A 26,177-nucleotide genomic window follows, 5' to 3' on the forward strand; every position below is an offset into this window, starting at 1 on the left:
CTTGACTTCCTCGGTCTCACCGCCGCGTCCTCGCCGCGGCCGGCACTCTCCACCTGCACCACTGGCCCCGGAGGAGCTCGGTCCCATCCTCAGGTCACTGCAGAAACAGCATGTGCAGCAGCGAGGGACAAGCCTCGACATGGAAAGCCTGGGCAGGCAACACAGGGGATTACAGTCAGAAGGAAAAAAACCCTACGATCAGGAGACAGAAAAAAAGATCCACGCTTCAAAAGAACATGAGTTCGGCACCTCTTTGGAATAACGACGGGTGAATTCAAACACGTTTGGGGTGTGTCGGCACTCCTGAGTCCTCTCCCACTGTGTTTGGGGGGGCTCAGCCCACCGTCAGCCGCTGAGCAGCACCCGGGGCAGGGGGCAAAGGCTTCTCCCTGGCGAAACAGGAACACGGGGAAGGCTGAAGGCAGAAGAGCACGTTCACCTGTCTCGTGACTGGGTTGTAACCCGAGGGCCAAGCGTGGCTGGAGTCTGTTATGACAAGCAGGATTACAAGCCTGCACCGCACAGCCCCTCTGCCCACCTCGAAAAATCCCCCCTCCGTTTCCTCTAGCGATCCCGGCTCACCTCACCTGCAACGTCGAGGCGTGAACCAGCCAGGGATGACCTCACTAGAAAAATTCCCCCTGACTCCTTAAACTAACGTTAATCATTGCTCTCCCCCCCCTTTTCAAACCTCCCGGCGCTGGGCCAGCCCACGTGGCGTTCTCGTTGCATTAAAGCGTAACGTGTCTGAGCCGCTCTCGCGAGCCGGGTCCTGCCGCCGGCGGTTTCGTGGGTTTGAGGAGCTGCTGCCACCCTGAGTCATCGCCGCGCCCGGCTGCAGCCCGTGGCACAGCCGAAACACGCGGCCCTGCCTCAGCAGTTTAAATAAACTAGTGGTTTTGTGTTTTTGTTTTGGTTTGGTTTGGGTTTTTTCCTCCCGGTTTTAAGTATTTAATACCAAAGGGTGATAAGGAAGCCCGACCCAGAGAACAGTGTGGGCTTGGGTTGCTCACAGCACTTGGGAAAATGATCTTCTGTGCATTAAATATCTGAGTCATCCCCCGGAGAGAGCTACATCCACGTTTAAATCATAGAATCACAGGGTGGTTTGGGTTGGAAGGGACCTCAAAGGCCCCCAGTCCCCCCCCCTGCCCCGGGCAGGGCCCCCTTCCCCCAGCCCAGGGGGCTCCCAGCCCCGTCCAACCTGGCCCTGAACCCTTCCAGGGAGGGGGCACCCACAGCTGCTCTGGGCAAGGTGCTCCAGTGCCTTACTGTCCTCACAGTATGGAATTTATTCCTTACATCTAATCTAAATCTGCCCCTTTTCAGTTTAAAACTGTGACCCCTCATCCTACCCCCACCCCCTGACCCAGAGTCCCCCCCCACCTTTCCTGTCCCCCCTTTAAGCCCTGGGAGGCCGCTCGAAGGGCTCCCCGGAGCCTTCTCTTCTCCAGGCTGAACCCCCCCAACTCTCTCAGCCCGGCCTCCCAGGGGAGCTGCTCCAGCCCCCCGAGCATCTCCGTGGCCTCCTCCAGCCCTGCTCGAGCAGCTCCCCAACTTAGGGACAAGGATGTCACACGGGACGGTGTCAAAAGCTTTGCACAAGCCCAGGTAGATGATGTCAGTTGCTCTTCCCTTATCCACCAACGCTGTAACCCTGTCGGAGAAGGCCACCAAATTTGTCGGGCAGGATTTGCCCTCAGTGAAGCCACGCTGGCCATCACCCATCACCTCGTTATTTTCCATGTGCCCCAGAAGAGTTTCCAGGAGGATCCGCTCCATCACCTTGCCAGGCACAGAGGTGAGATTGGCTGGCCTGTGGTTCCCTGGGTCCTCTTTGTTTCCTTTTTTAAAAATGGGGATTAGTTTCCCCTTTTCCAGTCAGCAGGAACTTTGCCACACTGCCATGACTTCTCAGATGTTACCATGTACTTGTCCTAAGCCCCAGCTTATACAGAAAGCAGTAATTACCAGGAAGAAGCTCATGCTGCTGATTGTTCCTCTTCTCTCTCCAGACATTGGAAACTTCAGCGAAAACCAAAAGGGGGTTTTTAATCCTCTTAAGTTATTTCACCTTTTCAACTAATTAATTTTACGATCGCTCTGAGGTTGGTCTGTGATCACCCGCTGTGGTCAGGGTGTGAGGTGGCAGGAGCAAAGCCCATTTTCTGGAAGCCAAACCGGCCTCACACGCCGGGGTGTTTGGATGCTTCTATAAAGGTCAATATTTACCAGAAAGATCCCCTGCTGTCACATTATCTGTGAGCCCACACGAGGAGAAACTTTGCTGTGCAGAAATTCCAACTAATTGGGGAAGAGAGGACCCGTGTTGGGGGAGACTGTGGACTATGGCAGCGGGAGACCTGGGCCAGCACTGCCGATAAACTGCCCGAAAGAGTCACCGGTGCCCAAAGTGTCCGGGAAGCTCCCAAAAGGATTCTCCGTCCTGCCTGTGCTGGGTTGCAACACACCAACACCCAACCACACACCGAGCCACCTCCAGGTCAAAACCCCCTCGTGGGTGCTCGGGGGACATCCTGGAAGAGCGACTCGCCCCAGTGGCACCGCGCTGGGGGGCACCCGGGTGACGCAGGGCATCACCTGCCTCCCCCAGCCCTTTGCTCCCAGTTGTACCGGCCAATGGCTGGGGGATCCTGGCAGCCCAGAGCTCATCTGAGACAGGCTGGGCGATCCCCAGTTATTTAATCATCCTCTCCTGCTCTGGCGAGCTGAGCTCTGTGCCCCTCACTGCAATCGGGCTCGGCACACGGGTGACAGACACCCATCGTCTCCCCTCCAAGGAGGGGTTGGACACGGTTGACCCACGCTCAGTGCTGGGAAGGGCCACGGGGGCTCAGCAAGGCACCACTTATCAGGGGGATGAGAAGGAGCTGGGCGGCTTTCCTCACTCTTACACCCTTGTACGGCAGGGTGCCTGACCCCTCGGAGTCACAGCAGTGGGACTCCGTCCCCCCAGTCTCCCTCCCTCCCCTGCCTCTCACGGTAAATACGTATTTCAAGAAGCCAGAGTGGTGTGGACAAAGAACAGGAGGAGGTGCTGACACTAACAACTCTCCCTTCCTGGTCTCCTTTCGAGTAAGGACACCAAATCCTCAGCGCTGAGTCAGGACTAAGCAGCGGGATGGGAATCCCTCGAGGAGCCGCGGCCAACGCCGGAGGCTCCGGCGGCTCCAGCATTGAGGGTCCTGCCTCACACTCGGCCTCGGAGAGAAGCACACGGTACTTCCTTCCTCACAGTGCTCTGATGGAAACCCTCCTCACCTCCTGCCCCAGCTGCTCCTGGAGCGTGCCATCGGCACGTCGCTGCTGCCAAGGGACTCGGAGTGCGTCACACCTGGGGACTGAGCTGCAGCCCACTGGAATAAAGCAGCTCAGAGGGCAGAGATCAGACGTGGTGGTAACTGAGTGCTGGAAAGGGGAGTTTTGGTCCCTCCTCTGGAGGATTTCAAGGCCAAGGCTTGACAAAGCTGCGAGGGGATTGCCAGGATCAGTCCTTGGCTCAGCACAAGGTGTGGGCGAGGGGTCCCCTCGGCTGCTTTTCAGCCTTTTGCTTCTCTTTGTCCCTGCCTGAACTGACCCGGGGCGTTGTCAGGACCACTGCACTGCTTCAGCCCCAGAGCCCAAACCCAGGGTGAGATGGCTGCAAGCCTGGGGTCCCCAGTTGCAGGTCTGGGGTCCCCAGCTGCAGGTCTGGGGTGCCCAGCTGCAGGTCTGGGGTCCCCAGTTGCAGGTCTGGGGTGCCCAGCTGCAGGTCTGGGGTCCCCAGTTGCAGGTCTGGGGTCCCCAGTTGCAGGTCTGGGGTGCCCAGCTGCAGGTCTGGGGTCCCCAATTGCAGGTCTGGGGTCCCCAGCTGCAGGTCTGCAGCGCGAACAGACATCCACGGGTGTCGGGGCTCTGGAGCAGCGAGAAGGCAAGCACGGCTCCCGGGATCAGTCCCGTCCATCCAGCCTGCTGGGGATGGACAACTTGTCACTGCAGCAAGAAGAGCCCAGGACGTGTCTGTGGGCAGCAGGGGGAGGTTAAAATCCCCTTTTGTATTTGCTTATGTCAGCCTTCTTCGCGTGGGGGAAGTGTGGGGGCAGTTCCACATAGCACATGTTTCAGAGTGCTTTTAACAGCTCCTAGCTGGCGGGGGGGGGAAATATTCCTCTTTTGAACCACAAAGTATTCCTGGCAACTACTCAGCTAAAAAAGGGCTATAAAAAAAGTCAAACCTATTCATAGCAGAAGATGTAGGGTCTGTGTCATCGTTGCTACAGACTGGAAAATGCCTGAGAGGGTCACCCCTTGTTGACTTCCCTAAGTGGTATCCGCAAGGCTTAAAAAAACCCGAGCCCGCAGTCAGCACAAGCGCCCCGAGGCACAGCTCTTGGCTGACTAAACGCCTCTTCTCACGCCACAGCGTCCTGGGGACAGACCTGGGGCTCGGGGTGACACAGTTGGGTCGTCCCAAAAGGTGGGAGCTCCCCCCTGACCCGCAGCGGCAGCAAATCCCGGCAGAGCCGGGCTGCGTCCCGCTCACAGGCAGAGCCTTGCCGTGGCCCACGGAGGCTGGATTCCGTGGGCTCCTGTGTCGCGTGGGCGGCTGGTGGTGTGTGATGGAGGGGGGGGGGGGGGGGTGGAGGATGTGCAAAAAGCAGGCAAGGGTTAACGGAGGCGGAAGATGATGGTCAGGGACCTGCAACACCGCCTCTCTCCTCCAAATGAGACTAGGAAAGGACTCTGGTGACAGAGAATCGTATAATAAAATAACTTTGGTTCCTTTCTTTTTTTTTTTTTTTTTTAGAAAACATCCCTCACACATGGTATAAAACCAGGTAGTTTAGAAATAAATTTAAAGCTGGCTGTACCAGTGACTTCAGAGACATCCTACACCCAAAGTGTGTCTCAACAGTAAACTCCCTTCTCAAAACAAAGCATGGTGATCAAATGCAAGTGAATCCTCTGTGGGAAGTACTGTTAAATAACTAAAAAAAACCCCACAAACCCCAAACCTGCACAGTTGTAAACAAAGCCAGACAGTTTTCTAAAGAGGAGGAGCTGGGTTCTTCCCCTGAAAAAACTGACCCTGGCCGCATGTTTCTCTTCTGATAAAATATTAAACCTTGTTGAGTGCTGGAAAAACCAGGGGCCAGCAGCCAGGGAGCTCCCAGGAGCTGCACCAGCCGCTGGCGCTGGGACGCTGGTGCTCAGAGCATCCCACCCCGAGGCAGCGATCCGCCCGCCCGCAGAGCGGGACCCAGGCACGGCTTAACTCCGACCCAGCGCTCATCTCTAACGCTGCGTTTCAAGTTAGGTTTGGAAAGATGAATAAATTAATGAAGCCACAGGAGGAAAAAAATAAAAAAAAATAAAATAAAAAAAAAAATCAAACCAAAAACCACCCGGAAAGTTCAGTCTGTGTTCTCAGTGGAGGAGGAAGCGCTCGCGGACCTTCTCCTCGATGGAATGAAGCTTGGCGGCTCGCAGCGCGTCCAGCAGCTCCTTGGTGACCTCGTAGTGCCCCTCCTTGAGGTGGGTGAGGAAAGTCCTGAACTTCTCCTGGATGACCGCCCTGGTCCCCGGCGCCTGCTTCCTCGGCGAGCGCTCCAGAATTTGCTGCAGGCGCTTCAGCTTTCTGACGGGGATGTTCTGGTACGCCACAAAGTCTATCATGGCTTGCTCACAGTCGTCGTCTCCTAGGGCTGGTGGGAGAAAATTGCCCGGGGGTTAGAGGGAAGGTGACCACGGGGCACCAGGAGAGAAAGTCACAGCTACTCCAGAGCCTCTTCCAGGGGACATCTGCCCAGCGAGGGGGTGGATGCCCCGTCCCTGGAAGCGTTCAAGGTCAGGTTGGACGAGGCTCTGAGCAACCTGATCTAGTGGAAGGTGTCGCTGCTCATCGGACCAGCCAACCTTTAAAGGTCTCTTCCAACCCAACCCGCGCTGTGATCCCATGCCGTTGCCCTCGCCGGGGCACCGCTCGCCGGCCGCAGCTTGGACCAGGGGTCCCAGCCCAGTGAGCCCTGCCGGGCAACCTGCCTCTCGCAACCCCCCTTCCACGTTCGGGAGGGTCTTTTGGCTCACAGGGGCCATGTGCCTCCAGGACCACGAGCTGGGGAGCGGCCACGCACGCGGGCGGGCGGGCAGAGGGCGAGTCCCCACCCGAGGGGGAGGCAGCCGCCGGCTCATCCTCCGTCCCAGTCAGGGGGGAAGCGGGAGGGCAGCCGGCTCGCCCTGCCCACGGGTGGGTGGTGGAACAAGCAGGTCAGAAACTACCATTTTGCGGGTGGAAAAAGTGAGGCTGGAAGGAAGAAGGAGGAGGAAAGCACTAAATCTGGGATCGTTAACTGGCCAAAGCCCATCTCGGCCAGCTAACTGCCCTCGACGGCTGGGCCCAGCCCTCACCGCAGGCTGGATTTCCCAGCAGCAGCCCATCCTATGCGGGGCAGTTAGAAAACAACATGTAATAGTTCCTGTAATTCTGAAAAAAGTAAATATACCTTTTCCATATTTCTCCCTGCCAGGGAGTAGAGGAAGAGGGAAACTCCAGAAAAACCTGAAGTTATTGCAATAAGTACTTACACATGCAATTTTTCCTGATGGTTTCTATTTCCCCACGCAGATTTTTATGTCTCAGGACAGGACCAGCCCCAGGTGCAGCCCAGATTGGAGCTTTTGGCCAGACCTGATCCCAGCTGGCTACAGCGCTGCTGGAGTGCGTCCAGCGTAATGGAATGAAATCGCAAAGAATTTTCAAGAGGCCAAGGCCAAACAATTACTCAAACAAGGAGATACTGGCCTAGTTTTGTGCCAGTGTAAACTGGGAATGGTTTCACTGGTTAGAGCCAGGCGGGTCGGGCTCCCTTGTCCAGACTCTGCCTCTCCTGCAAACCGAGGTTTTAGATTGAATTGCTCCGGCTATTGCCGCTGCAGCAGGAAGGCAAGTGCCTGCAGGTCTCCCGAGTGAAATCACGATGAACCGGAGTTAAAAATACTCCTCGGCTCCCACTGCTCACGGGCCTCTCTCGCTCTATAAATAGCTGAAAGGCCGGGCTGGCCGCGGGGGCCGTTTCCTAACGAGCGGCAGCGCACGTGCTGCTGATGCTGCTCTCACCTGACCACCCCCCCGCCCCGGGACCGCGTCCCGCTGATGACAGAGCTTTGCATCTCCTCTCCTGGCATGGAGCTCGTGGTGTGAGTCAGGTTTCACAAGCAGAAATGCCCTGCGTTGGCAGTGCCAGGAGAGGATGGAAAGGCAAGGGCTCCTCTCGCCCGCTGCTGGCGGGGGGGAACAGCCTCCTTGCTCCATCACCAAGGAGGAGAAGCTTTTTTTGAAGCTCTTCGATCAAGCTTCATTTTTTTGTACTGGAACAGCTTCCCCAGCGACGCAGTGGAGTCCCCATTGCTGGAGGGTTTCAGGACATGGTGCTGGATAATCTCATCCAGGCTCCCTTTCCCATAAAAGGTTGGATTAGATGAACTTTCAAAGTCCCTTCCAGCCCGGGCTGCTCTATGGCTCTATAACTGATTTTTTTGGAGGTAGTTCAAGGGTGCGGGTTCACTGCCACCCAGATCAGCCACATTGAATTTGTCTCCCGTGCAGCTTGGCTGGATGCTCAGGGTACAGCGGGTGGTTCGGAAGAGCTGCCGGCCCCACTTCAGCTGACATCAGGCCCTTGGGATGGTTTTCAGTCCCTTTCTCATCCCCTAACTCGCTGGGGTGCACGTTACCAAGCGCCCCCAGAGCCAGCCCATCGCTCTCCCCCGCTCCTTCGCCCTCTGTTTTTGCCAAGAAACGTTGGGCCAGATGGTCCTCGAGGTCCCTTCCAACCAGGTGTTCCACGACCCCAAAGATCTGTGCCTGCCGGCAGCTCCCCCCCAGCCTCCAGCCTCCGCCGAGGCTCCGCGCTACGTTTGCACTGTTGACACAGTTGGCACCGCATCTCCACTTTTTCACCCAACGGGTCAAAATCCACCCTGCGCCCGGCTCCGACGAACCTCGGGCCCTGCTCCATTCAACCTGCACGTGCCAAGGTCGTGGCCGCCGCAGAAGCTTCCCGGAGGACAGGCTGCGAGCCCGGGGAGGCTCAGCCCTTCGCACCGCGTCCCTTCGCGTCACCGCCAGCTGCCAAAACCGTCCCCGTGCCCCGGCACCCCCAGTTATCCCAGTCTCTGGTAAGAACCAGCAGGATTTCACTGCCAGCTCTTTGTTCTCGCTCAGCAAGGAGCCTGCATGCAGCTGTTGCTTAAGCCCTGCACCCTGCCCTTACCCTACAGGACCGACCCTGGAGGGGGGAGGAAGGCCGACAATCTATATTACATCCATCATCACTATTAATTATGGATCACTCCATATTTTGACAAGCTCCTTCACCTCATTTTGCACCTACATGGTCTCCAGAAAGCTCGCTCTCAGCCTGCCGGCATCGTGGTCCCGCCATCCCCGCCCAGAATCGCAGCTCACCTGGCCCCTGCGTGCCGTTGCTTCTCCCCAGTTTGCAGGAGGTGCAGAGGGTGTCGTGGTACTGGTTGCCCTGCACGTTGGTCACCTTCCCCTGCTGCTCGCAGTCCTGGTGCGGCTGGCAGGGCTTGGTGCTGGAGTTGGAGGAAGAGAAGAAGCCGCGGGGGCAGGCGCCGCACTGGGTGTTCTCGAAGGGGGTACCTGTGTGCAGGGGGGAAAAAATGGGGGACACACCCCCCCACCCCATTACCCTGGGGTGGTGAGCTAGCAAGGGAGCAGAGGGCAGGAGCTGGGGACGATTTGCCAGCAGAGCAAAGAATGCCAGACACTATTCGAGCACGAGGGTGACATTTTGGAACCCATCATCGCCTGCAACTCCCCTGGGAAGCGTGTGTCCCCTTGCGGGGCAAACAGCAACGCTTTCCCCAGTCACCCCCCAGGCCAAAAGGGTTTGGCACGTGCCGAGAAATTGTCACCAGCCTCTAGACATAAGAGAGATCATCCGCTACCGAGAAGGGCCACCTCCTGGGTAGGAGACGCCGGCGGGGACGAGGGGTGAGCTGGGTGACAAACCAGCCCCTTTGATTCGCGGCAGCATCAGGAGGCTCCTGGCCAAGTGAAAGTAAAAGTTGCTGAGAAGGTGAAAGCCCTGCTCGCCTCTGCGAGGCGGCAGCTTCCCACCCAGGCTCCGGGCCAGACCCGCCGCTGTCGCAGGGACGGTGCCACGGGAGCGAGATTGCACCAGGGTGCTTTGCACATTCCTTGGGAGAAGAGGGCACGGCCCTGACAGCAGCAAATTTCAGGTCCCTTTTCATCTCCTCTTCATATATCTAGTTAAAAACAAGGCTTTTACCTTGTTGCAACCCGCTTCAGGCCACTGCTTTGGCTTTACCCAAAGTCCTAGCCAGCCCAGCCGATGACTCCAATGACTGTTCCGACTTGCACATGGGAAATCCAAAATAAGCCCCAGAGGAACTGCCCACGGATCAAAGCACCCATCCAACCCGAGAGCCAGCGAGGTCTGCCCGCAGCCCCCTGCTCACAGGGTCCTCAGGGTCCCCCCTCCAGACACAGCTCCGGGGCTCTGCCCACCCACGCTGGATGCTCCGTCCTTGCCCCAGGGCTGGGGGTGTCAGCATTCTCCACACAAGAAGCCATTTGTAAAAATTAAATAATAATAACCGCCAAAAATTAGCTTCTCCTGAAACGCCCCAACTTGCTCGCGTGGCTCCTCAGTCCCACAGCCAACGCTCCGGCCAAATTTGATGTTTAATTTCAAAGGGCTTCCCCGCATTGCTTGGGGACCTACTTCACCTTTTGCTGCATTATTGCGTTTTGTAACAGCCAAGTCCTATAGAATAATTAAACCCTCGAACCTCAACCATAGGCATCAGCTGAAGATAACAGGTATTTCTCCTCTGGCCTGCGAGCCTGGAGCTCTTCCGTGCTGTGCATGGAAGGACTTCAAAAGCCTCCACACTTCAAAGCATGAAGCAAGATAATGCTGGTTTTGCTGATGCTGCCCACGCTGATTTATTATACCCAACTGTGGTTTCCAGACAGAGCCCAGTCCTCGGTGAGTCAGGGGAGAGTGAGAGGAAAACTCGCTTCTAGGCAACTTGTATTTTTAGAAAGTTTTCACACATAGAAACAGGGGGAACTAAGGGACCGGGCAAATTTGTGCGGGGAAACAACAGAAAAATAAACCCCCTAAAATCTCTCATGACTTGCATCTCGCCAGGGGACGGAGTCTCGGACCCGTGGATCTCCCCCAGACGTGAATCGAAACAAGGCTGATTTTTTGGTTTTGGAACCTGTCCATGTATCCATTTCATGTTTTGAATACGGCCTCCAAATTGCTCAATAAAAACCACAAAACCCAGCCCCAGAGCTACACACATTCACCAGCCCTACCCTTGCCCCAGTAGCAGCCCTTTTCAGGCCAGATAATCAGCTCCTTGGCTCCCTGCCTGCGCGGAGAAGGGAGCTGACAGAGGAGCAGGAGCTGCTCAGACCTTTCCACCTGCCAAGAGCCCCGGCAGGACGAGCTGCTGCTCCGGGGACGGGTGAATCACAGCCCAGCTCTGCCTGTTGCGGCAGGTGAAGCTGGTAATCGGGGTTGCCAGGTCCCAGCTGAGCTTGGTGCTGGGGGATTTCAAGGGCTTTCAAAGAAAAAGCAGGGGAAAAACCAAAGAAATCACTCTGTGAAAATGAAGCCAGGAGCGGTTTCACACGCTAGCAAGGACGGCACCGCGCTGGTGAGCAGAAAGGGAGTCGGTCAGGCTGTGGGCAAATATCAGCCACTTGATTTTTAGCTCCGTCCTTGATTTTTAACTCCAGCAGAGATTTTGGGATGTGACAAGAACCTCAAAAGCATGCACAGCGCTGCCGCAGCCGCCCGGCTGGGGCACTTACCCAGCTTCTCCACGCCGAAGCCCGGCGGGCACTCGGAGTGCCTGATGCAGAATTCCATCTCGGAGTAGTAGCCCTCCTGGCACTGACAGACGCGGTTGTGGGTGGAATTGCACTGCTGCACCTCCACCTGCTTCTCCTCGCAGATGACGTTACAGTACCGGCACTTCTCCAGGTAGTTCCAGTACTGTGTGTAGTGCAAATCCGGGCAGGGTTTGCACACTGTCTGTCTGTCCCTGGTGCAGTGCTGTGCCACGAAGGTCCCCGGCGGGCACTGCTGGCACGTGAGCTTTCTGTTCGTCACCGCATCTTTCCACGGGTAAGTGGGTTGGGCGCTGCAGCCGAGCTCAGCCAGGAGAAGGAGGAGAGGGACAAACATCCACTACAGCAAAGACAGGGCAAGGGGCCCTTAGCTCGTCCCCTTGCAGAAGCAGCGAACGCGGCTGCTGCGTCACCGAATTCGTTAACCTTGTAGATGCAAGAAATTATTCTCCCACCTCACACATTCCCCAGCCCCGGGGACCAGCGGCTGTCCCGCACTTTCCTCCCCTTCGCCCTCCGCTTGCCATCCCGGGTGACAAGGCATCCTTCCCCAAATGATGCTTCACAAACCCATTTCCCCCTTTTGGTACTAAAAGCAGCTCCAGCACATTCACCTCCTCTTTTCACCCCCTCTGAGTTCCTCACCGTTTGGGGCGAGACCTTTGCAGATCAAGAAGCAGAAGGGAAGTTTCCCAAACTAGCAAATACATAGCGTGCTCCATAAGAACTCTTACACTTTTTTGGAAACCCAGATACTCAGCACAGGACTGGAGAATCCCAGAGTCTTTTTTTATCCTCCCTTTCCTTTTCAAAGCACGTGTGCCCAGCCTTAAGAGCAGATGATACGTTACCTTGGATGGATGCCTTCGGTTCGGCACGTGGCAGGGTAGCATAGCACCGAGGGCTTCCAGCGCCGCGATCAGAACCCTGGGGAGACAGAGCGGGGTCCTCCGGGGCTGGGGTTCCTCCGGGGCTGGGGTTCCTCTCTGCAGCAGCGGTGCCGATCCAGCCGTCCAGCTTTTAAAGCAGAAAGAGAGAGAGAGGGGCAGGTAAGGACTCTTAGGAAAGGCTGTTTCCTCGTAAGCTTTTCAGTCAGCCCTTCCTCCAAGGGAGCTGCCGGCTCTCGGCAGCCCGGGGGCAGCAGCAGACCCCGCTCCCGACACGAGGGGGGAAAATCCCGGGAGCAGGCGGGACCCAGAGCAGCGGCTGCATCCAAGAGGGAGCGGAAAGGGGCGAGGTGATGGGGAAAGCAGCCGAGACTTCCCTCCCCATCCCTTCTCATTCCCGGGACCGGCTGCCCTCCCTCCCCATTCCTCCCCAGCCCTCCCCGTTCCACCGGACTGGCTGCCCTCCCTCCCCATCCCTCGGGATTCGGCTGCCCCCCATCCCTCCCCATCTCATCCCTCCACATACCCCGGGCTCGGCTCCTCCCCGGCTTCTCTCCCCGCACCCCCGCTCCTCTCCGCGCCTCACCCCGCGGCGGGCAGCACCTTTATAGCCCCAGCCCGTGGGAAAGACCCCTCTTGCGCAAGCGGCCGGCGGGATCCCGGCCCGCCCGGCCCCTCACCCCCTCCCCGGCTCCCGGGCCCGTCCAGCCCCGCAGCCCGGAGCTCGCCGCTCCCGCTCCCCTTTCTGCTTTTGAACACGAGAAGTGGAGCTCTCGGGATAAGAGAGGGCATACTTTTGTTTTTATTTTATTTTTTTCACCTGCACGGAGGGGGCAGGTGGAATGCGCTACAAGTTTTACAGTGGTATGTTGAGGTGTTTTTAATTTTTTTTTTGGCTGGGGAAAGGCAGGGAAATGCCCCTGAGAACGTTGTGTTCCTCGGCTGCAAACGCTAAATAACTTCCCAGTAACAGCGTTTACCTCTGGGGGCACAGTTTGCCCCCAGACTACAGCCCAGATAAGCCGTTTCTCGCCAGGGCTGTGAGCAGTAGAACGGCGCGGGGGGGTTGTCCCAGCCAAGGACACGAGGAACCCCCCACTCTGCCCAAGGCGAGCCCCCCCCCCCCCCCCCCCCCCCCCCCCCCCCCCCCCCCCGCTGTTAAAACAGCCCCGATCTGTAGCGGTTAGGCAACGCGCCCCTGCAGCCGGCTCAGAGCTTTAACTTTGTCCTTTCAGGAGCACTGAGGGTGACACTAACTCCAGCTGTAATGCTAAAACGCTTCGAGTTACCTTTTGTGGGATAACAAAATCCAGCGGTGGAGGAGGTCGGCATTTAACTGTCTTCCAGGTGACACTTTGTCAAAAGTCTTGGACCTTAGGGATTTCAGTGGAAGATGAATTTAGCCTTACAGGCACGGTGCCATGCCTGCTGGCTCTGCGCTGTCCTTCTGCTGCCAGATTCCCTCTGAAGGCAAGAAAATCCCAGGGCACCTCTGTAAAGTGATTTATGTGCTGGGCAGGCACATGCTGGAGAGCGCGATGTCCCTCTGCTCCAGCTCTACCTGCTCTGGTCCCCCCCATGCTGCAAGCCCAGGGGAAAGGAGAAAAGGCACAGGATTTAAAAAAGAGTTTAAAAGCAGGAGAGCTCCTTACCAAGCCCATGAAGAAAGCAGCTGTACCCAAAAACCTGCCATTTCATTTCCTCCCAGACACCATCCCTCCTGTCAGGAACGGTGCCACAAGGCAGAGGAAAGGGGGAAAGCTGCAACGGATTCCAAATAGCTAGCTGAGAAAAAAAAAAAAAAAAAAAAAAAAAAATTTAGCTTTCTTCTTCTTTTTAAACTTTCCGATCAAAGGAAGAGAAGAGAACACACCTGCATACAAATCACGTCTCAGCGCACGGAGCACTCAGCTGGGAAATCTGAAGGGTTTTGTGCTGCACCCCGTTAATGTCACGCTTTGCCATCTTCGTCCGTGAAAAGGGCAGGAGCGTGTGCTGCGATCTGTGAGCTGGGCTGCAACCCGGCTCCTGGCTCACCGACCCCTCGGGGCGGCACAGCCCGCGGCTCTGGGGACCCCCCCCCCCCCGTCCCCCAGCCCCCCGCTTGGCCCAGTGAACAGCAGGCCTGCCACTAGCAACAAAACCAGCTGGCAGGTTTTGAACCAGTAGAGCAGCACCACCCGTACCGTCTCTCACGGGGATAACCAGCGTCAGCCAGCGAAGGCTCAGAACAAAAGCACTTGAGGCCAGTCTGAAAAGAGCAGCCAGGCCATAAACACCTGCTTAACACGTGCAAGTTCTCAAGCATCGCCACGCGGAGACGCTGAAGGGTCTAAAATGTCCCCCCCGTGAGTCATTTTCTGTGGAAGAGCTGTGTTTAGCCGCGCTGCTCGCAGGTCAGGCTCTGCTGTCTGCCCTGGAGCTCTCCGCTGGAGAGGACACCAGCTGCTGCCTCTGCAAACAGCAGCGCTCGGAACCCTCGCCTGCCCCGGGCTCCCAGCAAACATCCCACCATTGAGCTGCAGGAAAACAATTCCACTCGGGAACACGGCTCTCCACGAGGAATATGGACCAGTTTCTATAAGCCAGCCCAGCATCCTTGCACCGGGTTTCTCCGGCAGCTGTCACAGTTTGTATTTCTCTCAAGCATCTCCCATCCCCACCTCCATCCTCTGCTCCACTGGGTAGCTCAGGCCAACGAGCAGCTATGAGTATCAGATAGAGAATCACAGAAAAATTGAGTCTGTAAGATTTTGTACTCTGGTTTGTGTTGGGAGGCCCAACACCACAACGGGCGGCGGTTTTGGAGTTGTTACACATACGGCCGAGCTGCGGGTCTGAAGCTATGGAGCAGCATCTTTCTCCTTTGTGAGAACTGACTTCCTCCTGTCCTCATCTCTCAACACTCGGCGTTCCCAACTGCTCTTTTCACACACGTTTCCTCCATGTATAGTCACACCTATTACACTAATATTACCTCCCATGCACAGCCCAGGCTCAAACACCTTGTTCATACCCAGACACTATCTAGAAGCTGTCCTGAAGAGGAAAGTGTGCTGGGCAACTTCTGGTTAGGGAAGGGGGATCGGAGAGTTCATTCCCTAACAGCCTCCCCTCATCCTCCAGCATTCCCCGAGGAGGAGGAGGAGGAGGCAGTGTCCATCTCAAAGAGACTCTGGACAGGCATTTGTGAACAGTCACAACCAGCTCAGGCACTCACAAGGCAAATGCAAAATCTCTGGAAACGTGAAGGAGACACAGTGAGGTGGCGAGAGGACGTGGAGGTTTTTTTCCTCAGGAGCCAGCACCCAAATGATTTTCCATGTCATTACAGAGAATTAACATTTGAGCCTTTGCCTTCTGCAACACCAGAACGAGCCTCTCGCCTCCAGCTGTCAGCCACCGGATTTGCCGACGGTGAATCTCCTGGACTTCATTCTTAACGCTGTTACAGATCAAACCTACAAGATCTAAACACACAATTTACCAACAAAGAAAATCAAACCCAGTTTTCTGCTACCCAGAAGGAGTCAACCCCGATAGTCAGAAGCTCCTTCCAGTAAGACCAGTTTCTACCCACCACGGTTAAAGGGAAATCTCTGGCTCTAACTGGAGTCAAAGGGGCTCAATATTTCTGTCCGACCGCGGGGCCTGGGCTGTGTTTATCTGCACTCTGCACCGAGCAGGCAATGGGCTGGTCTTCACAGGCTCTCAAATAGATTTTCATTCTACTGCTGTCTTCTCTGAGTCACTTGTAGCTCCCTGAAGTAATCCTGATGACTTGTAATACCTTTTGACATAATACCTGAGCCAAAGGGCTACAGGGGCTTTGCTTCATCAGTATGCATCATCTCGGTAATTAAATGCATCTATTAACCTCCCAGCACTCCCCTAGGCCTGAGGCACATCCTCCGGGGGATATTTCTTTTGCTGAAACTCGTCACCACTCTGAGTCAAGCCCAAAGCCCCACTGCAGCTGCCCCAGCTGGAGTTTGAGCGAGATCTCTGCAGTCCGAGGCTCAGCCCGCCGAGGGCAGCGCAGCACTTCACAGCAGCCTTAGTGCAACAGCAGCGCGTTTCCTTTTCTGGTAGGCAGAAACCTGATCTCAGTTTTCCTACCTTGGATTTCACACGGTTCTTTAGCCTGTTATCAGCCCCGCTGCTGACACATCTAGACTTTTCCAAGAAGCTGCAACCAGAAATCAGGTCATCAAGCCTTTTGCAAACTCATGAGTAGGTTGAAGTGACAAACTGTCATACTGCAACGTTTGTAAAAGGATTACTCAAAAGAGTTTATCTGAACAGCTTAATTTCTTCTCTTTCTTCCTCTGTATTCTGCTTCAGTTGAAAGAAAACCACCAAAGAGCACCTGCTTACACCTCTTCAGGGACGGAGGAACCTGCGAGATGTGTGAAGCGAAGGCAAGTGGCACGTCCTGGGTGGCACCTCCTGGCAGCCCCCGTGTCCTCCTCACAGCAACGGCCGCAGGATGGCAGGAAACTCTCAGTGGGCAGCTCCTCACCGTACCGCAATGTAGTGTCATCAATTCATTTTGTTCTGAATTTAACGAGGACAACAATTTATCAGATTACTATTTAGAGAGTGAAATGCCACGTCAGTGGGACAGAAAGGGCTTCCCCAGGCAACCCTGACCTTTTAGGGAGTTAAGAATCTGGTAGAACAACCACCTTTGATTAATCTTCTTCTGCCTGTTGTTTTACTTGCCTCTTGAGCCTCCCAGAATGGGTTTATGGGGTCACCAGAAAGCAACAGTTTGACTCACTACTGACTTCCTGGCCTGCGGAGGTAGCTTAGAAAATGAATCCAGCATCATATTCTCATGGGGCTGATCTCACTTCCCCACACAGGGCATCATTTCACACTTCTGGGAGCTTCAGGGTATCCAGCAGCACTGCTTTTCAACACTACTCTTGCAAAATCAGGTTTCTCACTAATATTCAGAGAAAAATCTGAAAAGCAAAGAAATTCCTCGCTCACTGTCACTAGCCACCTCACCAAAGACGCGGTTCATTTCTTTTCTGAGCAGTTGTTTTGTTATTTTTGGTCTCTTTCCTGAGTCTATTCAGCTTTACGTGGGGAAAAGCAACTGGAAGTTTTTTCAATGACACACCACTAGGACTGAAGACAATATTCCAGGTATAGTCATAGTACTGCAAGGCAGGGGCACTGAGCAGAGATTACTATCTACTTCCTTCGTGATCTGTAACTCATGTGTCATTTGCTTCCCAAAATCGGCAAGGAGTGTTCATGATAGGTTTTCCTCTTCCCAAGCAACAGTTTGGATCAGTTCCTCTAACCACTTAGAGCAATGTAGATTTTTTTTTTTTTCTGAAATAATTCTTGTTTTCACTTTCTGGTCTTCATAACTAATGTATTATCTCTGTGTCTCCTTCTTGTAAATTCAGCGAGTTCCAAGATGACAAAAGGTCACTATCTGCACATGTCCTGACAGCTGGTTCCTGGAGACCCTCTTCAAGGTTTCATTGGAAGCAGCTTTATTGCTGGGGCACGGGTGGGAGGAAGCAGCACTCTATAAAAACATTTAGGAGGACCACGCTGAGGTCAGGGAAGGTTCGGTGACGCACAAGCCTCTGCACATTTCTTTGGAAGTTGGGGAGTGGAAATGAGTGTGGACAGCCCTTTGTGAGAAGCGATTCTCCAGCAACCTGCCAGGGGGGACACGTGTGGTCACCCCGGTGCCCGGCGAGCTGGGAGCGGGAAGGGCCAGAGGGCAGCTCACCTCACCACGGGGCATCTACCCCAAACCGGGGCAGGACGCCCCGGGAGCCCCGGCAGGAACGCTCTCCTAACGGGTTACGGGGTTGCCGTTTCGTGACGCCAAGTGATCTACGAGGGTAGAGACCCGGAGACCTACCCCCGAGTTCAGAGCCGCCTTCCCCCCCGAGAGGAGTTCCTCTGGGTTTACCTGCTGAAGGACACTACCACACCAAAGCCTATTTGCTCATCACTGGTCAGCGTTGCAGCAGCTTGCATTTTTTTTTTTTTTTTTAATCAGCAGGCATAACTTTTCAGCAAACCTCTCCGAGATAGCTCAGGAGTGACAGAATCGTTAAATTCCCACTAGAATCCCCACTATAGCAGAAAAGTGGCAGCAACACCAGACCAACTCCAACTCCATTCCAGCTGCACGTGGCAGATTCACTGATGGGGGCACTGAAGTGTTCCAGAGCTCATCAGGGAGGGGGAGGCACAGAACAGCAAATCCCTTCAGCCAGATGATCCAACCGCTGAAGAATAAAAGGAGGAACGTGTGAATCTCTCCAAGGCACTGAGATATCTTTAACGTAGTTCCTCTGCCCTGTCTCACTAAAACCGGAGCATTCCCGGGTAGGAAGAGTCTCCGGAACTAAAACAACTCCAGTGGCAAGGAAAAAGCACAGCTAGAAAACTATTCTGGTCGAGGAGGGGGAAAGAGCGTAGTAATTTTTGTCCCAGCGAATCGCACAGATCTTTGAAGCTTTTCATTTAGTCTTGCAGCATTTTTGCAGACCCTAGCAGGCAATTTCCAACCGGCAAACCAAAGCAAAGCCCTCATCTCACGGCGCCTCTGATGTTCAAAGCTCGTGGCCTGGGCTGTGGTTTCCCTCCAGTGGCATAAGCAGCGAGCTGCAGTTCTCCCCAGGGAGAGGTTTCCACACAGCGGGTGAGGCACCGAACCGTCTTACCTTTGCTGTTCGCTTGCTCCCAGCCTTCACTCAGCTCCCTCTTCCATTTCCCAGTCCGCTCCTTGCTCAGCCCAAGAGAGAGCACTGAGAACTCAAAAAGAACCTCATAAAGAAGTGGCAGGGGCCTGCTCGGAAGCAGCTGCAAGCCCTGCCCCGCACGGGGAATTCAGATTGCCCCAGAGCTGCCGACTGAGAAACAGCAGCATTGGCCTGACCCTTTTTCCCCTACAGCATCACCTTTTTTTTCTTTTCTTTTTTTTTTAATTTGCTTTTTGAAACTTCTGTAATGCAATAGTTAATGCTATACTTGCTAAAAAAGTGAAAGAGAACAAGCAGTGATAAAGAACACTTAGGGCACAACTTGTGAAGGTGCAACCTCAACAATAAACCCTTGACCAACAGATAAAATAAAGCATTATTTCAGGTATGGACTTGACTTGTTTTGAGGAAACAAAACTGTTTCCTTCCACATTTCTGGCAAATTTTCAGTCCAGCAAAATGTAACTTTTCCACCATTAAACACAACACAGTCACCACACTACAAAACTCAGAGTCCTTTGGGAGGACAGAAGGCAGTAGTGTTATACTCGACACCATCATTCCAAATTTTTTTCTGTTCACTTTTACATTTTTCTGTATTTTTTCCCCACTTACGTTCCAAATATCTAGAGCTTCCTCTGCATTATTTATTTTTGTTTTCAGAATCTAAACCGCTATCAGTAGTGCACTTAGATACACGAGTAGATAGAAGGCAAAATTCAATCACAGATGTAAACGTGTCAGAATATATGCTAGCCCAAATTACCTTCATTCCTGTCTAAATCTTCATATTTTTTTTCTAAAGTACTAAAGTTTCTGTTTCGCTACCACTTAAGAACGCCACTTGTCTCACTCTTCAGTGTGACCACAGTGACCCACGACTTGAATATCGACACTTCAGTGCAGGGAGGCACAGCATCACACACCCCACGAGGTTGTTTCTCTGTCAAGTGAGCTCCAGTCTGAAAAAAATTCTCAATAAAGACCAATATCCCAGCACCGATGGGATCTGAAGCAACACCAGTTTTGAATTCGATAACCAGGGAAAATAAGAACCTCTGGATTTTTTGTTAAAATGCAGCTCACTTTTCAATTTTATCAGCTAACCAAAAATTTTCCAAAATTCCATTGGTATGAAATCCACCGACAGGTTGAGGAAAAAAAAAACACCACCCCTAAAATTATTGAAGAAAATATTCTTCCAGAAATTTCTGAAAACATATGCTGTATTCACTGTCTCTAACTAATTAGCATGTGAGAATACAATCCTTTACTCATTTCTGTGAAACAAAAAAAGTCAAGTGTCAAAAATGCCACAGTCTAAATCTTTCCACTTATTCCTACCAGGTCATTGGGACTCAACACCCAATGGTTCTATATCTGGTCTTCTTTCTTTTTTTTTTTTTAAATCAAACAAGACCAAATTAAGACAAAAATGGTTTTATTTATAGTTCGATTTACAGCAGCTACTGAAGATTTGACATTGATACAATTTTTCAGGTTAACCACTTATATCCACTACTCACAGAGAGTGGAAGTATTAAGGATTTTTTTTTTTTTTTTAACCCATCTAGCTTGATTTATTTTGGTTTTAAATCAGCTCTTTTTTGTACTTGGAAAGGAAACATCAGATAACACAGGCACGATGTAAATATCAGTACTGAGCAGAAACTAAAGCCTCCTTAGAAGCGTGTTTCAAAACACCCCAGCACGATGGAAGGGACCAGGCTTTGGGGCGCACAGCAGATGCAAGGCAGTGTTTATGCTCACTACCCAACCACTGGAATTTAAAAAAAAAAAAAAAAAAAAATCATCCTTTCAGTATCTTCTGCTACTGGAGACAGCAGCTGCTGCCAAACACCAGACAGCGAATGTGAATCACCTCTTCCAGGAACCCCAGTGCGGGCAGGATGGGCAGTCCAGGCAGCTCAGTTCCACTGTAGTGCTGTCGCTGGGGTTTTTCCCAGGATCTGGGATTACCTGAAGGGCCTGTGAACGACAGCTGCCCCCAGGATATAAAATTTCAGCCTAAGAGTGGCCGCAGTAGAATTTACAGGCTAAAATACACAAGCAATTCACCTTCTTAGTTCCAAGAGAAGAGAATATTCTGCTTTGTCTCCTGCCAGTGGTTGAAGAGAGAGACCTTGCAGACCTGATCACCTCTGCAGAAAGAACCAGTACGTGCTGGTGCACAGCATGGAATCCAGAGCTGCAGATCAAAGCTATTTAAATGAACCTTCATCCTGCTTCTGCTCTGCTTGAGAGCCAGAGCGCAGCGATTTCTTCCTGCTGGTACAAAGTACCTGCCCTTTCTGCTGGAGAGATTATGACCAGAAGAAAACTTGGATTAATCGCTGCTTTTTCACATCACTGTGGCACTCTGGGCACTTCTTCACCATCTATATAAATAAACGAACAAAATACACAGATAATGTATTAAACTCCTCTGTCAAGTTTGCAATTGTCCAATATGAGCTATACGCCACGTTAATCATTTGACAGTCCCCAAGATATTGCATCTACTATTTTTCAATGCAGCGTTACCGTGCAGTTATTTAACTGCTAGCAGTAAAAGGAGGGGAAAAAAAAAAAAAAGCCTCCCAGTGAAGTAGCGACAAATTCACAGCAGTTATCTCAGATTAATTACACCTACGACCTATTTGGAAGACTAAAATATAGGAACGAGGAAATACAGAGCCTGCAAGAGCTGGTGTGAAGTACAGGTGTGCTTGTTATTAGTGAAATCCCGTAAGATGGTTGACGAGTTTCCTGAACTCCTGCTTCCTCTTGCGCAGATGAGAAGGAAGCGGTCTGGGCACACCAGGACACTGGTGATACCTGTGGTCATAACCAAGAGTTTTATAGGGCAACCAAGTACACTTATTTCTTCGTACCACCCCACACCTTTCTCAGTTAACAGCAGAAGACTGGGCGCATGGAGGCAACCATTTGTCCACCCAGATTTCAGTTTGCTGCTTCACTAATCTTGAATTCTGAAGTCTAGTCTTTAGCCATTTGATCTGCAGATGAACCCCAACTGTTCTTTCTATATCCTGCAAATTACTGGTAAGACTAAAGTGCTCTGCTTATTTCAAAAGTGAGATAGTAAAAAAATATATATTTTTTTTTTTTAAATTAACTTTTGTGAGAAAATTGCCAGCTCAGTAGGCTAAAATGGTGGTTACCTACATCAGTGGTGATGCACAGGCTTCCCTACAGTACAGAAGTTAGTCACTGCACCAAAAGATGTAGACTGCAAAGTAGGTTTGGGCACTGGTATTTTGATTCTAGAAACATTAATTGAAATACCATAACTGGAGGGGGAGAGGAAAACTCACTTTGCCTCCCAGTAGAAAGTGATTTGTCAAAGAGCTCTGAAAATGTTAACTGTAAAATATAATTGTGAAATCTTATATTATTTGCCCCTATTACAGATAGCCCAAATGAGAATAACTCAGTCTCTCCGGAAAACCTGCAAAAAGAGCATGAATAAATGATGCATTTAAACATTGAAAAGCAGCAATAGACCTCTGCACAGAAAACCAAACCCCAAAAGCAGCGTGTACTGGCACAACAGCTGCAAGGTTTCCTTTACTGCATTGAAAATCGTCCAACGTGCACCGGCACTAATCCCTCTAATACCCCTCCAGCTGCAGGGAATTCTGTCTGCTCCTTCAAAAGCTTCTAAAACGTCTCAAAATTATTCACCGCTTCTCCCCACCTCTAAGCTGTTTCAGTAAAATAACAAATTAGAAAAGATACCACAATTTGCAAAATCCAAGTCATTGCATTTTGAATGAAAAGCTGTTAGTCACTTCCTCATTGGACAATATGCACCAAAGTGCTTCTGAGCTGAAAAAACATAGTGAGTAACTTGTTAGCAAAAAAAAAAACCAAAAAACCAAAACCAAACAACAAACAGATGAGTTTTCAAACCCAGCCCCGTCAGTGGTGACAAAGCCTGATGCCATCTGATGAGAGTTCAGAGCTGAGACCCAGAAGCCGTGGTTGCTCATTTCCTGCTGGTAAAGGGACCCTCTAGCAAAACACAGCCCGGGCCACGAGTGGCCCCAGTTGTCTGCATGACCAACCAACACACAGGTGGGAATGCGGATGGACGGGTTAGGAGATGGTTCCTCTGGGATTGGTTTCAGAAAAACACGGAATAATAATCTTCCTGTTTGCAATGCTGTGCTCTCAGTGAGGTTGTTCTTCCTTCTCATCTGCATGACTAGCAGAGAACACTTTTCTCATCGCTGGGAGAAGCGTCTCTACGCATTAATCCTCACGTAACACACCTCTAGCTACAAGATACATGACTTTCCATTGACTGAACTACACTTGAATCGTATCATAAGCCAGCTAACACCACTGAGAACCATTCCTCACTAGAAAGGAATGAATGAGGACGATAAGAAAAGGTGATGGGGCCGCGCAGTTTCCTGTTCTCCGTAACAGAGGCTACAGAATGTCAGTCGTGCTGAGCCCCGAGGGTGTTTGTGCAGTGGAGCAAAAGGTCCCAGCTGGTGAAAAGATGCTTCTTACATCCCCCACACCCAACAGTTTCTTGTTCAAAGCAAGAACAAAAAATCCACATTCTTAGAAATAAGGACTTTTATGTATGTTGTCTATGGAAAGGGCAAGTGGATCACACTGTTGGGGTACGTACAAAGGCTCCAACGGTGCACTCACGAAGGACAGGGTACCCATGATGCATTTTCTTGAGAACTGGAAGAATATTTTGTTTGTCCTTTTTAAACAAGCGGGGCATTAAACCGAACTAACCAGAAGCAAGGTTCAGAACGACAACAAAAAAGATGAGATGTTCTCCATGTAACGTTTGGCTAAGCTTGGAAGTGGTTTGCACAGGACATGGATGACAAGTTCATTTGTGCTCAGAGGGAATGGGGCAAGGTGGTGGGAATGCATTAAAGGTTTCTTAATAACCAGAAGCAACGTTTGGCTCAGGGAGTTCTTGTGCTACAAATAGCTTTGGGCTGAGAGATCACCTGCAAGAATCAACACCCTTGTTTGCCATGTTCTTTTATCCTTACCTAGCCATCCTTTTTTGGCCATTATCAGAGACAGTGTGCTGGGTTGGACAAACCGTTACTGTGACTCAGTATGTCTGCTATTATGATCTGATTATTTGCTTTAAACTGTCTTTCCTGACCTTTACAAATTATAAGACTGTATTCACCCCTCAGGGCTGTGGTATGCTACCACAAAGCAAAACTCTGATTCAACTTGCTAAGAAAAAACACAGATATTTTCTTTCCTCCATCATCACCTGGTACAACGTGGGATGAAGTTTCACTGTAACTACCAAGACTGTTCAGGTAAGTCGCAAATACAGAAGTCATTAATAACAAATGACCCATGAGGAATGACTCATTTCCCCAGACACGGTTTTACGCTGGATACCTGAACAGAACAAAAAACACTTCTGGTTGGAAGGGACCTACAGGGATCAGCTAGCCCAACTGCCTGACCGCTTCAGGGCTGAACAAAGAGTTAAAGCATAGCATTAAGGGCGTCTGGGCATTGACCACGTCTCTAGGAAGCCTGTTGCACTGTTTGAGCACCCTTCCAGGTAAAGAAATGTTTTCCACTATCTATTCTGAACCTCCCCCTGATACAGCTTTGAACCGCTCTCACGCTGCCCCTGGATCCCAGGGAGAAGAGCTTGGTACCCCCCTCCCCACGGCCCCTTCTCGGGAAGCTGCAGAGAGCAGCGAGGTCGCCCCTCAGCCTCCTCCCTCCAGACGAGACAAAGCCCGTGTCCGTGTCCTCCCCGCTGCGCTGCTCAGGGGACGTGCCTGCCAGCCCGGCCCCCGCCTGGCTGCCCTCCTCCGCATGCATTCCAGTACCTGCATCTGGAACAGTCCGACCTAGAAGTCCAGGCTATTTTAATCTCCAGCCTGAGAGATGCACAGTCAGATAAAGGAGCAATTGAGGAGAAAAAAAAAAAAAAAAAAAAAAAAAAAGCGTAGGCTGAGCAGGTTCTGTGATTTATCTACAAGCTATGAAAATGCACATTAACTAGGGGATTGGGGAGAAAACCAGACCTCAGAATTACTAATGTCAAGGCAAAAACCACACAACAGTGCAATATAATTGCTCAATATACTGAGGTTCTAATTTTGTGGATTCTTAAACTGACGAAACAACAATTACAAGTTATATCTTACTGGCAAAAGGAGAGAGTTTTTTTCCCAGACATTTACAAGCTAAAAAGTTACGGCTGAGATAACATAGTCGTTGGGGGATAACAAATGCTTGCCTGACCAAAAAAAAAAAAAAAAAAACAAACCAAAAACCTCCCCAGGGAGCTCCTTCTGTTCCTTAATCGAGTCAAGTCTCAAGCAGCAGAGATTATAAACACATGCTAGTAAAATTCTTGCCATGACTTTCCTAGAGTCTTTTCTGAAGTGGAGTATGCTGACTGCCAGATGTTCATCCCCATTACACTTGGGCATGAAAGAAAAAAACTGAGTATTCAGTGGTAACACCTATTCAAGGCAAGTGATTTGACTGCCCAATCTGCAGCTTTCTTGGGCTCTCTTACATGTATATTCCTTATAATCCCATATGTTTGGATTTTAACATTTTAAAAGAAATATGGCATAGCAGACTAAGGATGAAATTCAGTTGAACATCTATTCTGAATTCCCTCTAGGAGATACATGTCTGAGAATATCAGTCTGAACATTATTCTATATTCCTCTTGGACCAGCTCTGGCACGGTGGTTATATTTTATTTGGATGTTAGTATATTGTTTATTTTCTACACTTAGCTGACAACTCAGTGTCCTCTCCCTGAGAAAAAGATCTTTTTCTGGAACTTGAAATGGCTGATAGTTTTGTACTTGCTTATAGATTCAATGGTTGAAGAAATTTCTTTTCTACCTGTGCTGTTTTTGTAGGTTCCTGAGCTCCATCAAGTAGCGGCCTTCTCCATCGCCTCTGTATGTTTAGAAACCATTCCACTCTTGTATTAAACTTCCATACCTACAGTCACAGATTATTAATACCTGGCTGCCAAATCAAATGTTTGGTAAGATGCTACTAAACACTGGCAGTGTGGGATCAGTTACATCCTCTTACCTCTGAATTTCAACCACCAATTTACTCAGCCAGGAAAACCAAAGGGGCAGGATAACACAGGAGATATTTGAGCATGAAATTAGAATCATAGATTCACAGAATTGTTTAGGTTGGAAAAGACCCTCAAGATCATAGAGCCCAACTGTTAACTTAGCACTACCAACTCCACCACTAAACCATGTCCCTAAGCACCACATCTACACGTCTGGTAAGTACCTCCAGGGATGGCGACTCAACCACTTCCCTGGGCAGCCTGTTCCTGACTTGCCTCATCTCATGATAGTGCTGTACAGTAGGCTTTTAGATGGGGAAAATTATGGAACTACGCAGAAAAAAAAAAAAAAAATTAAATAAAGGTTCAGACGTAAAAAATTTTTTTTAGAGGTAGAGGTCTACCTCCAACCACACTGCAGAACATGGGAAATAACAAAACAAGTGGTGAATCTTCCATCAGGATTTGGGTGTTCTCTCAGTAAACAGAGAAATTTTGTTTGCAGGGCTGTCCACACGGTTATCCTG

The 26,177-nt window shown here is 51.4% G+C and overlaps 2 protein-coding genes across 4 annotated transcripts in view; both read right to left on the reverse strand.

Moving 5' to 3' along the window:
* Positions 1 to 4,759: 4,759 nt before the first annotated feature.
* Positions 4,760 to 13,201, reverse strand: TNFRSF6B (TNF receptor superfamily member 6b; the record flags this gene model as incomplete). Its single annotated transcript, XM_033001188.2, has 5 exons — positions 4,760 to 5,705; positions 8,468 to 8,665; positions 10,880 to 11,258; positions 11,770 to 11,935; positions 13,095 to 13,201. Coding segments are annotated over 5 exons (1,128 nt in total), but the record flags the coding sequence as incomplete, so codon positions are not given.
* A 6,774-nt stretch (positions 13,202 to 19,975) lies between these two features.
* RTEL1 (regulator of telomere elongation helicase 1) overlaps positions 19,976 to 26,177 on the reverse strand; it is a 52,296-nt gene continuing 46,094 nt past the window's right edge. For all 3 annotated transcript variants that reach the window (XM_033001191.2, XM_033001192.2, XM_033001190.2), the window contains one exon: positions 19,976 to 20,950. In XM_033001191.2, coding sequence (XP_032857082.2) covers positions 20,876 to 20,950 — 75 coding nt within the window. In that variant the 3' untranslated portion in view covers positions 19,976 to 20,875. The remainder of the gene's footprint in view (positions 20,951 to 26,177) is intronic.

Source organism: Tyto alba, unplaced genomic scaffold (genome assembly GCF_018691265.1).
Source record: "Tyto alba isolate M040663 unplaced genomic scaffold, T.alba_DEE_v4.0 Super-Scaffold_33, whole genome shotgun sequence".
NCBI lineage: Eukaryota > Metazoa > Chordata > Aves > Strigiformes > Tytonidae > Tyto > Tyto alba.